Genomic DNA, 13,315 nt, shown 5'->3' on the forward strand with positions numbered 1-13,315 from the left:
TCTGTATCAAATAAAACAATCTAAATTTTGCTGAATATCGAGACTTTTGTCTCTCATTTATAACAAATTTAAACCAAGAAAGCAGCTGCTAAGGACTTTTCAGGGCCCTTCAGGAACACAGCTGCTAAAAATTTTTCAGGGCTCTTGCAAAAATCAAGACAGCAGGGGGACAAAACAATACCTCAGTTTGCAAGGAAACTATTCAGTAACTCCCATCTTCAAATTTAAAATATTCCTGTAAACTGACTCACTGCGATCTGACAAGCCCATACAATACATACTCTCAAAACCCTGGATCCATAACCATGAGCTAAAAACAAAAGTTACATTAACAAGACACGTAGAAAATGGATTTTCAAATACTCTTACAGACTCCGCAATCTCTTGATGACACATTTGTGGCAGAATGATACCTTCACTTTTAGTAAAGTAAATTTTCCTCCACATAGAGTTACACTTTGTGGCCTATAGACCAAGTCATCTGTCCATTCACCAATTAGAACTAAGCAGCATCCACTCAACTTCACAACTCGTTTCCGCTATCATAATGGGCAACCAACCTAGTTGCTTAAGGTATGGACTTTTATCTACTAGTTCAACACCCTTATGTAAAAGCAATACCTCTCCCCTAGGTACATTAAATTCCTCTATGTTGGGGCAGTAAATGCTATGTGAAAGGAAATGGTACAAGATACATTACTCAGTACTGCCAACTTCTCTGTAGAGGAGTACAAAGAACTAAAGCAAAGGTAACATCCACCAATTTAAATTTATGTTTTCAGCATGAGTCAATATCCCCATTTACTTTGCCCTAAATGATCATCTGCACAGTGTGTTCTTTAAGAGTCCATGCTTCAATCCACCTGGTGGCCAGTGTCTCCCACACATTCTGCTTCGGTTATGAGACCATCCATCCTGTTCCAAGTATGGCTTAATACAGTGAGCAGCAACCCAACAAGGGCCATTCTTTGTCAAAATGCAAACATCACTCTTCCCCATGTTATTAATTCCACTGGGCCAGTCCACATTCCAGTAATTAAATCCTTAACCCATACCTTAACATCCTTATGAAAATTTGGCTGCTTAGAATTTGAAGAAGAGAAACAATGTAATAAAGGAGACGACTGTGAATCAGGTGAAGGATGCAAGAAGTTTAACACATAAGCAGTTTTATCCAATCTCACTTAAGGTGGTTCCCCTTGCATTCTCTGTTTTTGTCTTTGAATCTGGAGCTTCAAAACACCATGAGCACATTCAATATTTGCTTGGCCTGTTGGAGTATGGTGGATACCGGTAAAATGTTCAACAACTCAGGCATGAAAAAATGTTTGCAATTTCTGTGAAACATATGCTGGGCTGTTATCTGTTTTTATATGCAAGGGAACATCTACAATCGAAAAAGCATGGCAAAAATGACAAATAGCATCTTAAGCTATTTCACCGGCAAATGCTGATGCAACGATAGCATGAGAAAAAGTATCAACTTGAACATGAACGTACTTTAAACAAACAAATTCAGGCATTTTTGTAACGTCAGTTTGCCATTCTTGCAAAGGGAGTAAACTCCTAGGATTGGTACCATAATATTGCAAAATATGGGTCACATGACAATCAGGAGAAGAAGAAATAACTGATTTTTCCCCTGAAAGGGAATATCCCTGGTTAAAGTCAAAATAGAGTAAAAAAGCAAATGATATGTTATTTGGCCTGTAAAATAAGACAAAGCAGATGGTTTTGAAAACCACATTTGAAATACCATAACAATGTCTGCAGGCTTTGATGATGATGTCTGCAGAAAAGTTCATAAAATCCTGGAGCTGTTTTCTGGGATGTGAAAGATAAAAATATCCACTCTGCGGTTTATAAAGATAAACTGCAGTTTATCTTCCCACTCATTATTCCATTGACACAATATTCCACATGGTACTTCATGATCTTTTAAGAGAAATAAGTACACCCTAACAGAAGGATCTATCCTGTTAACAAATTTGCATGTCAAAGCTAGTTCAATTTCTTCTAAGGCCTTTTCTGCTACAACAGTCAAATATCTCTTATCAGTAAAAGAAGTAGTTCCTCATAGTAATTCAAATAAAGGTTGCATTTGATTATTAGTTATCCCTAAATATGATTAATCCAACCTATTGCACCAATCAATGTCTATGCATCAGTAACAGTTTTAACTTCAATTTGACAGGTTGAGACACAATCTGAGTATTGGTTATTATCAACCCCAAATATTTCCAAGGCATTAGCTGCTGTACTTTCTCTGGGGCAAAAATTAAGCCAAAAATCCTCAAATTTATAACAGCACATTGTTCAAGAGCTGACAATTGTTGTCCATTTTTGGATGCCAACAAGATATCATCCATATAATGATAGCAATAGCAATTGCTAAATTGCTCATGCACCTTTGATAAGGCCTGCATCACAAACCATTGACAAATAGCTGGAGGATTTTTCATTCCCTGGGGTAGAATTTTCCACTGATATCTTTTGCTAGGTCCAGCATGATTTAAAGAAGGCACAGTAAAAGCAAATTTTTCCTTATCTTGTTTAGCCAATGGAATAGTAAAAAGCAATCTTTTAAATCAATGATAATTATTTTCCATCCCTATGGAATCATTGTAGGTGTGGGAAGACCTGGTTGTAAAGTTCCCATCATGGCCATCACAGTATTTATCTGCCGTAAATCATGCAAAAGTCTCCATTTTCCTGATTTCTTTTTTATCACAGAAACGGGGGTGTGGAGACCTTGAAAGGCATTCCCCAGTTAGGGAATGCGAGAGGCCTCTCTCAGCTGCCCTCTCTGATAGCAAACCCTGTTCTATCAGGCCAAAGCAACCCCTGTTCTGTTCCCTGGGTCAGCCCCATGCCCTCTCTGTCCCTCAGTCTTTCAGTCACTCCCACCCTGTTTCCCTGTTGGCTCATTGCCCTAACCCTGTGTCACCCCCATGTCCCCTGGTAATTGGTCTCTATTACTTCTCCCCCTGCCCTGCTCATCCCATGTACTTAACTAGACCCTCAGACCAAGCTTTTGCCTTTGCCTCTGAACCCTGAGAAGACTGTGCACGCGCTAAAATAAATATCTCTGCGAAACACCTGCAACGGCCCTTCCTGCTTCTTTACCTGCATCCATTTCAACAACTAACCAGACCACAACACAGGGGTATTCCAAAGGCTGAATGAATCTTCAATACGTCCAGCTTGCAGCTGTTCTGCTACTGAATTTTGGAGGGCAATAAGCTTTTCAATAGGGAGGGGTTATGATCAATCCAGACAGGTTTATCTGTTAACCATGTCAAGGTCACAACTGGACACATAACTGGACACTTAAGGCCCTGCAGCACAGTGGACCTTACTAAAAGCCCATAGTGATTTTTGCACCCCATTGAGATAAACAATTTCGTCCCCATAAATTATACAGGGCAGTGGTAACATAAGGCCTAATGTTAGCTTGTTGGCCATCAGGATGTTTCACGTTAATTACAATAGCAGATAGACCACCTACAGTTGCACCACCCAACCCTATGACTCCAAAATCTGCTTGAGTGAGGGGCCCCGATGAAGGCCAAATAAGCTGTGAAATGATAGTCACATCTACTCCCGTGTCAAGCAAACCTGTGATAATTATGGTCTCTGGATGATGTCCCTTGGCTGTGGCAATGCATTGTTCTTCCAGATGATGATCTGTCACTATTTGAGTCCAAAATACCAGAGGTGCTCCTGTAGGTCCAAAACCTCCTGTGCCACAACTCTGATCCACTGCATTGGGAACACAACTTACAAAAGGAGTAAGTTGCGCAATACAAGTTCCTTTTTAAATAACAACAAAAGAGTCACTAACTGATACCATAGCATAAATTTGTCGCAGATAATCAGGATCAATAACACCTAAATGGAAATTAATACCCCGAATACTGCTACTAGATCTTCCTACTAAAAGAGCACTCAAATCCTGTCCTATAGGACCCTAGGCACCAAGGGACACCTTAGATATTTGTTTTGTCAAAATAGTCACTGTGTCTGCGACAAGTATATCAATCCCTGTGGAGCCTCTCGTGGCTCCTGAATATTGTTCGCAAATGGTTGACGTCGCAGGGCTGAAATGATTAGTGGCTGATTGTCGTGGTATTTGTGTCCCCACATGCCCCCTCACATTCTTATTGCCATTTGCCAACAGTTGCTGTCCATTCACATGATATTTTGATTTGCATGAATTACTAAAATGTCTAAATCTACCATAACAATTACAAATCACTTTATTGTCTCGGTTTATCTTAGGCTATACCATTTGCTCATAATTGCATGGGCACTGTGCCATCAAATGCCCTGACTCTCCACAAGTAAAGCATTTCTGTGAAGGTCTTAGGACCGCTGCCAAAGCAGCCATCTTATGTGTAACGGTGCCAACTTTCGAGCAAGCAGTTAGAATATCAGCTAATGAGCGACCTCCTGGCCTATAAATCCTGGTTAGTAAAAGATCCAGCACCCAGTGAAGCACCAACCCCCAGAGCACTATGAGGGTTGTGCTAGGGCAAGTGCATGGCCTCCAAAGCCTGCCTGTCTCCAGGTGTTCTGAAATACACTATATTGTACTGGTTGAAACAAAATCATAGCAAATACATAATTAAATTACCTTAATAAATTTGTGAAGCAAAACGCAAGCAAACAAAATAATTAACACAATATTGTCTGCCCATGCTGTGAAATTTGATGTACCAGTTATAGCTAAATTTCAAATAACTGTAGTAGATAAAACTCAAGATTACAGAACCTAGATAATTGCTCTTCAGTCTGGACTTGAAGATTAATTGCCCTTCTACTAGCATGTAAGTAAAACATTTCCAAAAAAAAGATTCCCGGAACTAAAGGAACATAAGCATTATCCACCTATAAATATTTTTAAATAAAAGTTTCTAAATAACCTAATAAAAAACCCATTATCAATTTAGCATAACTCTATATGGTAAATTTTATCAGCATTTTTGTTAAAGAAAGTAGATCTTCCCATGTTACATACACACAGATAACTTTAAATCTCTCCAGTAACTCCTAGTAAAATCACAATTCACCAAAAAGACAAGGTCAACTATAACAAACATATTTCAATGTGTCTTTTAGACAGTCCAATAACGGTACATCATAAGTTCAGCAAACAGAGCTGGTTGGCTGCTCTCCAGCAGGTGCCGGGGGGTGAAAGAGCAGAGGGAGGGAAGAGGGGGGTGTGGGGGGGAAGGCCATACTGCACTAGGGGAAACCGAGTGGCGCAGGCCTCTGGGGGAGGCAAAAGAGCTCTGACGGGTCAGGGGGACCTCCCAACCCAGGCGACCAACACAGTTATATGGGTTTTTTTTGTTTTTTCCCCTTTCTTCGTCCAGTAAACACCAGCAACTCAACTGTTTTAGCTGTATTGGCACTTTGCTTTCCGTCAGATTGTGAACTGTCCTTCTCATTGTAGTTTTATCTCTCATTATCCGTAGGCAGAGGAAAAATTTATGATTTTGTGAAAACAAGTGGTGTTACGCAGAGGGCCTCTATGAGATAGGTGGTAGCAACCGCAGCAGCCACTACAACTTCTCAATCAGCTTCTAATTGCAGCAATAAATTTTTAAGTAGCTAGTTAGTGATTTTGTGGCTATTTTGTCTCCCTTTGTAGCTGCCACCCGTATACTCGCCCTACCTACGTTTGGACAAAAAAAACAGTTTGTAGCAACAAAGTTGCAATGTCTATTTATCGTATTATATCAAACTTCTGCAGCTCTTCTCCCCTTTAGATATCACATCCCGTAATCTTTTTCTTCAATGTCTTTCCAAGCACTAAAGGTAGTGCTTGTGTCAGTTTTAAAGTCATGTGACACGGTTCAAAATAACTTGCTACAGAGGGCATGGTCACTGGTTTCAACATCTCTTCTTTCCAATAAAGCTTTCCATGTCGACAGGACAATACTTTCTTCACATAATAAATTACTTCCCATTTTATCCCAGCAGCTCACCTATACTCCAAATGCCAAAGTCGATTAGGTCCTGACCTGCTGCTGGCCACCCTCAGTGCAGCCATCCTGCAATCCAATTACAAATCATGTCCGGTGTTACCAGATGTCGTTGTTGGGGCAGATGTGACATATGAAAGGATGCACTACATCTCAGAAGGCTAAAATCCCATTTATTACAATAGATCAACATAACTAACGTTCATTGGTGTAAAACCATCTCCACCTCTGTTTTTCACAAAACTTTTCTAAAACTACTTTTCCCAGCTGCAGGTATTTTCTTCCTTATCTCTTCTCTTCTCTTCTCTTCTCTTCTCTTCTCTTCTCTTCTCTTCTCTTCTCTTCTCTTCTCTTCTCTTCTCTTCTCTTCTCTTCTCTTCTCTTCTCTTCTCTTCTCTTCTCTTCTCTTCTCTTCTCTTCTCTTCTCTTCTCTTCTCTTCTCTTCTCTTCTCTTCTCTTCTCTTCTCTTCTCTTCTCTTCTCTTCTCTTCTCTTCTCTTCTCTTCTCTTCTCTTCTCTTCTCTTCTCTTCTCTTCTCTCTCCATACCAATGGCCTTGGTAAAATTACTTTCAGAAGTAAACCTTAACAATTAACACCCTCTGGCTCACAGACCAGCTGTAAGCCCTCTCCACACCATCTATAGGGGTCTTTGGTATGGTTTGGGATTGGAGAAGGGTCTCTTTTATTCCTAAACTCCAGGCTGCATTGCTTTTGGAATATAGTCCACTGGATGGTTTTTGCCCAGTCATGGTCCTCCTAGATAAGGAAAAAAGCACATACACGTTTGCCTTTCCAACCAGACAGGAATGAAGAGCAGGGCAGACAAAATATCATGTGGAGATGCAGGCTTTCAGCTGTAGCTCTGGAGGATTTCAGTTCTCAACTATTGGATTTGTAATCCTAATATTTGTAATCCTAATCTCTTTGCCTGGATAAGAGTCTTACTCAAATGAAAAAGCAGCAAGATCAGTCAGTGCACTCTGAAAGGGCCCATCTGATGCAAAGCTGTCATGGGAAATGTGAGGTGAGAGCAGGCCTAACCATGGACAGCGCTGAGCCCCAGCAGACCCCTGGCAGAGCATAGAGCAGCCTCAGCATTCACAGCCTGGAAGAAGGAGTTTGTAGCAGCAAGCAGCAGCGACCAGCCCAGGATGCTTGCCTCTTCCTGGGACCAGACTATTCATCCTGTATCAGAGCCAAACCGGCAGTGGGCTGCTCCCAAGAGGAATCATAGCCATGCGTAGCCATGCTGTGAACTGCACAGCCTGGTGGGATTGGCCAAGTTGAGTCTGTGCAGGCATAGAGAAGCACCAAAGAGAGGGAAGTGGTGGTGTCACTGCTGAGGAGGCTACAGAAAAGTAGAACTGACCAACTGAATTAGAAATAAAGGACTTAAAATACCTGGGTTGCTTTCTCACTTCCAGGATGACTCCACAATGAGAGGGAGGAACACATCTGTGAGAAGCCATCACCTGCAGGACAAGGAAGAGTCTTTTGCCAAGACTTAAAGAAGAATTTTGGGGCTAACAGGACTTCAAGATGCAATAGTGAAATTAATGAGTTTTACTATCTGCTTTTGTCATAAACTTATAGTCATGTGCCATATTCCAGATGTCACCTGCCTTGTTTTTTTACCATTTGTTTTCTTTGTTTTACTTAATTTACATAATTATGTTTTGGATAATGAATCTAAGAGGGTTTGGATTGGTTATCTTTTATAATGTGTTTTTATGTTTTATAATATGTTTCTATATTTATAATATATAATGGTTTTTATATGGTTTACTATGGTTTTTATTTGTTTTATTACGTTTCATGTTTTTTGTTAGTTAAACCCAAATTTGTTTGCTTCCTTCATGTTCCAAATGCAGCATTGACTTGTGTTGTGGTTTGATTTTTTTCCCTTTTCTTTCTGTGGAATTTTTCCCATTTTTATGATAAGAATTTGCAGCTACACCCTGGCTCAGAGAGCTAGTAACAGTTTCTCTCGAAGGGGGTGAAGATAGGAGGAACACCGGAAAGGAAGAGGTGGGGGCAGCTGCCTGCTCTCGCTCTCTTGCTTGCTCGTGGAGTCGGAAGAAGGTGGCTGGTGCTGCTACCTAGCACCCTGCCCGCAATCCCAACGCTGGGAGCCACGTTTTCCTGCTGCTAGACATCGCACTTTTGTCTTCCCGCTTCATCCTAATACTCTCTGAGCACCACGACTGACACCGTGAGGGGGGGGAGTCGCTCCTCCATCCCTCTCACCCCTGGGCCGCAGCAGCCATCACTCCAGCCCTCTTCGACTGCGCAGGACCTGCCTTGCCCACAGCACCGGTAACTGAAGGCAGGGAGAGGGAGTTTGCGGCCAAAAAGGACTGGAACTGAGTTATACTCTTCTGTTTTGTTGTCAATTTTTATAGCTGTTGTTGTTTTTTTGTTGTTTCCCTTGTTAGATATATTAGTAAAGAACTATTATTCCTATCCCCATATCTTTTGCCTGAGAGCTCCTGATTCCAAAACTATAATAATTGGAAGGGAGGGGGTTGCACTCTCCATCTCAGGGAAGGGGCTCTTGCCTTTTCTTATCAAATACCTGTCTTTCAAACCAAGACAACTTGGAAAAAACCCAGGTGCTCACTTTCTTCTCTTTGGAAAGAACCCAGCCCCTCTCTCAGTAGGTGAGGAGTGTGAAGGTGGATCCTTCTTCCTCCAACCTGTGGGATTTTGCAATTTATTCCTATGAATCCCAAAACATAAGCTTGAAACTGCAGTCCCCTTCAAGCCCCTTCAAGGACTGACCCAGGTTTAACTTGCTGTTACATGCAAGCTGCTTTGCTTTCCAGTCCAAATAGAAACATTTCCTTCATTTTGCTCTTTCGAGTCCTTTTGCCATGGGGTTCCCTGGGAGCGGATGCCAGGGTCTTGCCTAGTTTATTTTACCACCCTGTTCTGCTCCCTGTATTCCCTGTGGTGCTGCAGCCCCTGCTTCTGTGGCTCTCCTCACTCCTGGGAATCTGACTAGCAGCACATGACCCTCAGGTTTCAGCCCTCTGAAGACAAGCAGTAGGTTTTAGTCCAGCAAGACAGAATGAGTCAGCCCCAGATCCCATTGCACCATCTGTGGTGGAATGTTGGAAATGAAATAACTTTCCAAATTAATGGTTTTAATTAACTTCTTGATTAATTGTTCTAATAACCATAAGTAGTGTATTTGTCTTTAGCAATTTTCCATTTTAGCCAGCATGTACCTAGGACTTTTTTATGGACCTGTTATATTGTTGTGTGATTATTAGCTTCCCAAAAGTTTTAAAGTTTTGATAAACTAACCCAAATAAGCTTCAATGAACAAAACCCTGGAGGGTTCAAGGCTGGACATCTGGAATCTAGAATTTATAGCCCTCCAAGGACATGATGAAGCAAACAGAAGATAAAGAAGAGACTAACAAAGATGATTTAACATGTGCTGGAGACTCCCTGCCTGGGAAAAAGATAATAAAAACACTAAAAGATGTGGACAAATTAGCATGAGAAGTGATAAATCAATAAGCAATAGAAGATAGAAGAATAATCAATGCAAAAATTTAGGTAATTTAGAACCAAAGAACATTAACTTCTGTGGACACACACATTTAGAGAGCTAGGAAATTACAGTTTGAGAATTTTTTCTCAGGCCGAAACTTCTCCTGCCTCTCAAGTCCATTCCCAGACTGATAAGCTGATTGTGGCTTCAGTTAGGGAGGAACTCTCCCAGGATGATAGTATGGTCAAAACAGAATGGAATCTGGTGAAAAACAGAATGGAATTCATAATAAAAAAAACCCACTTGGTTTTCTTCCCGTGGGACACATCCTGAGGTATGGTCTCATGGATGTTTTTCCCAGTTGTCCAATGAGCAACTCTCCTGTCTTAGCTCCACGTAATATGCTTTAAATACAGGCTGTCCATTCAGTAAAGTTGGCCTTTTTTCTCTAAAGAGGTCCATGTGTGTTGCTGTTCTTGCTGTCTCTCCCTCTCTCTCTCTCTAGCGCAGTAACCACAAACTTCTTTGCTAAAAATGTATAAATAACTGAAAAGTTTTTAAAGTCACACACATCTAGGTGAAGCACCTGGTCTGAAATAAACGAATGCCTACTCCCTAATACTACAAAAAGTGTTAGAGAGTTTCATTCATCTTGATGTTTTTGGCAACATAGTGGCAAGTCTCTGGGAATCAGCGGGCAGCAAAACTCCAGAAACTGTCAGTGAGCAAGAGCTGGAGTGACTGCGGGAACAGGACAACGGGCATTTCAGCAGGAATGATGGCAAAGTGAGCAACATCCTCATGCATACACAGACCAGACCTGTCAGACTATTCTTCCTCCTGGGGGTTCCTTCCATGGTGTGTAAGCTCCCAAATGCATCTTTTTTACCCAAGAAGGTTTAGAAATGGGATTCAGAGTGCTTACAGCCATCTGCCACGAAAAACAGGAAAATCATCCCTATTACATGCAAAGACAAAATGCAGAGTCCAGGCTGGCACAGCTGACACAAAAGGCTGGCAACAAGCCAAGGCTCAAAGCCTGGCTGGGGACACGTTGGTGCTCGGCTCTCCTGTGAAAAAGAACCAAACATCAGTGACCTTTGATGTTTTATTTTGGCTTGTTTTTGGCTTTTGGTATCTGTCTTCCCATAGGAAAGAGGATCTGGGGTTCCAGGTTTCTCAGCTGTTCAAGCCTGAAGTGTGAAATAAAAACTACTACTTAGAACATTTCCAACACTTGCACCTGCAGGTGATTCTGGGCTCAGAAGGGCAGGCTCAGTTCAGTAAAGCTGTAAAGGCAGCCACTGCAATGAAAAGTTCTTGAGCAGTTCACCAGCCTCCATCCTGTGGCTGCCTCTGCCAAGAAATGTAGACAAACATTTCCAAGTCCAAGTAGTGAGTGTTTCTAAGGAATAATTTTCTTCATGATTGGTCATTTAGGTCACACCTACATAGGCACTGATACTCAACCTAAGAAAGCAAAGGGATAGAGAACTATTCTTACTAGATCCAGAAAGCACAGGGTTAAACGTCATCTAAAGGAAAGGTAAATATTGGATCTGTCATGGGCTTGTGTTTTTGTTTGGTTTTTTAAAATATTTTTGGGAGGTTTTTTGTTTTGGTATTGGTTTTGTTTGTAAAATTTTATTTTATGGGGTATGCTTTTTGTTTTGTTTTTAATTACCTGTGACTTCCCAGTTTAAAAACAAAAAGAATAGACAAAGATCTAGGCCTTTGCTATTTGTCTAGTTTTGAAGCCATGCTAGCATTTTTAATGGCTCTACACAAGTTTTTTCCAAGCTGAAGAGTTCTCCAGCCTCAGGATCACCAGTGATTAGTGCATGAGTCCACCAAGAGCAGTGGAGAGAGATCACCTGGTCCAACTCCGATTGTGAAAGCTGGGAGTTTGCATATTGTCATAATGCAAATAATCTCTATGTGTCAGACTGAAGGAAGAGTTCTAAAGAACTGCTTGATTAGATCAGGAACTTTCAAATTCTTTGACTCTACAGCCACAGCTTTTCCCACTTACTAATGATTATTAATTAATGTAGCTGGACATCAGAAAATGCCCCAAAGCACTCCACAGAACCAATGGAGGACGCACTGTTGGCATTCTATAGCTCTACAGCTCACATTTGAAGTATACTTTTCTGGCAAGTATCCAAAAAAATGCAAAATCACTTTCTTTATAAATCTTCCACATGACTTTTCCTCAGGATACCAAACATCTAACAGCAACAAGAGGCAGAAATAGTACTTACAATTCTGTAATGCCTTCTAACACCATATCTAAAATTCCAGTTTCAAGGGAAATGATGCCCAGAATCCTAGGAATATTCCAACAATGCACTTATTGCTCTTCACCACAATATAAATGCGTGAACCTATGTCACAGGTTTTGTAAATAAACGCACACCAAAAATAATTGAAGGGTATAAGACATTGAATTGGAACATATATTTTCCAAACAAAACTCCCTGAAATTGTGGATGGCAAAAAAAAAAAAATTCTTATGGACACTGGGAAAACACACTTAACGAAAAGTTTCCTTGCAGACGTGACTGCTGCCGGTACCAGCTCCTGCTCCAGCCGGGCAGTAGCACCAAAGGCGGCCAGAGGAGCTGGCGCCCCTCTCGCCCCGCCCCGCCCCACCCCGCCGCGGCCGCGCTCCCTCCCCGGGGCCGCCTCTCCCTCCCCCCCGACCTCGGGACCGTCCCTGCCCTGCCTTCGTCCGGGCCCACCCACCTTTTTCTTCCCTCCGCCCGGCCCTGGGCCTGCGCCCCGCCGGCGGCAGCGACGTGGTGCTGTGCAGTGACGGAGGCGCAGCCATGTGGGTGGTGGCACTGGCGGTGCTGCTGGCGGCTGCGGGGGCTCAGTACGAGCGCTACAGCTTCCGCAGCTTCCCGCGGGACGAGCTGATGCCGCTGGAGTCGGCCTATCGCTACGGGCTGGACCAGTACAGCACCGAGAATTGGCCCGAGAGCGTCAGTTACCTGGAGGTCAGCATGCGGCTGTACCGCCTGCTGCGCGACAGCGAGGCGTTCTGCCACCGCAACTGCAGCACGGCCGGGCAGCCGCTCTCCGCACCCCCCGCGTCCGCCGGCGCGGCGCTGGAGGAGCTGCGCTTCCTGTCTGGGGTGCTACGGCGGGCGCAGTGCCTACGGCGGTGCAAACAGGGGCTGCCCGCCTTCCGACAGGCGCAGCCCGGCCGCGACCTGCTCGAGAAGTTCCAGCGCCGCGAACCCTACAAGTACCTGCAGTTCGCTTACTTCAAGGTGAGTCCGTTCCCACCATCCCTCCCCCGCCTCCGGTGCTTCTCCTCTCCCCCGCCTCCCCCCTCCGCTCCTTGATTCCTCCTTTCTCTTCCCATCTCTCTGCCCTGCCTCCGCTTCCCCTGCTTCTGTCGCAGGCTGCGCTCCCCAAAGTCACGCCTGGTGCGGGTGCCCTCCTCCAGCCATGCCAAGCGCGCCTGTCAGTGTCGTGGTGGAGGGAGACAGCATGATGTGTCCCTGCACATGGCGTGTCCCAAGACAGTCTCGAGAGACCCCAAATGCATCGTGCGCCCAAATGCTAGAAAAACCTTTTGTTATGCCGACTTCTCACCTAGCCCTCGGAGCAAGTTACTCTACGCCACAGTCTCATTCCCCATCACCTCCTCCACACCAGTTGTCATCTACCTCACCTCCATTTCTTCACTGCCCCGTGGTAGGTCCTTTCCCCCCTAGGCTGCCAACCCTACACTTCGTAATGCTCTCCTTGACAAGTTGTTTCCTCCCACTTCTGTAACCCACAGTGGGATTCATGTATGCCTTGTCTTTCC

General features: G+C 43.3%; 1 protein-coding gene and 1 long non-coding RNA gene across 5 annotated transcripts in view; one reads left to right on the plus strand and one right to left on the minus strand.

The window, feature by feature from the left end:
* Positions 1 to 12,315, minus strand: LOC148225199 (uncharacterized). Of its 2 annotated transcripts, none has more exons than XR_015804281.1 (3): positions 12,241 to 12,315; positions 7,392 to 7,462; positions 1 to 6,746 (listed from the first exon to the last, which is right to left on the minus strand). It is a non-coding gene; the product is annotated as an uncharacterized LOC148225199 (long non-coding RNA). The 2 variants fall into 2 exon arrangements; XR_015804275.1 differs by lacking the exon at positions 12,241 to 12,315 and adding an exon at positions 10,313 to 12,064.
* CRTAP (cartilage associated protein) overlaps positions 12,179 to 13,315 on the plus strand; it is a 26,442-nt gene continuing 25,305 nt past the window's right edge. For all 3 annotated transcript variants that reach the window (XM_088166315.1, XM_014887642.2, XM_088166311.1), the window contains exon 1: positions 12,179 to 12,770. In XM_088166315.1, the coding sequence (XP_088022441.1) occupies positions 12,324 to 12,770 (447 nt within the window). In that variant the 5' untranslated portion in view covers positions 12,179 to 12,323. The remainder of the gene's footprint in view (positions 12,771 to 13,315) is intronic.

Source organism: Sturnus vulgaris, chromosome 1 (genome assembly GCF_052056855.1).
Source record: "Sturnus vulgaris isolate bStuVul1 chromosome 1, bStuVul1.hap1, whole genome shotgun sequence".
Taxonomy (NCBI): domain Eukaryota; kingdom Metazoa; phylum Chordata; class Aves; order Passeriformes; family Sturnidae; genus Sturnus; species Sturnus vulgaris.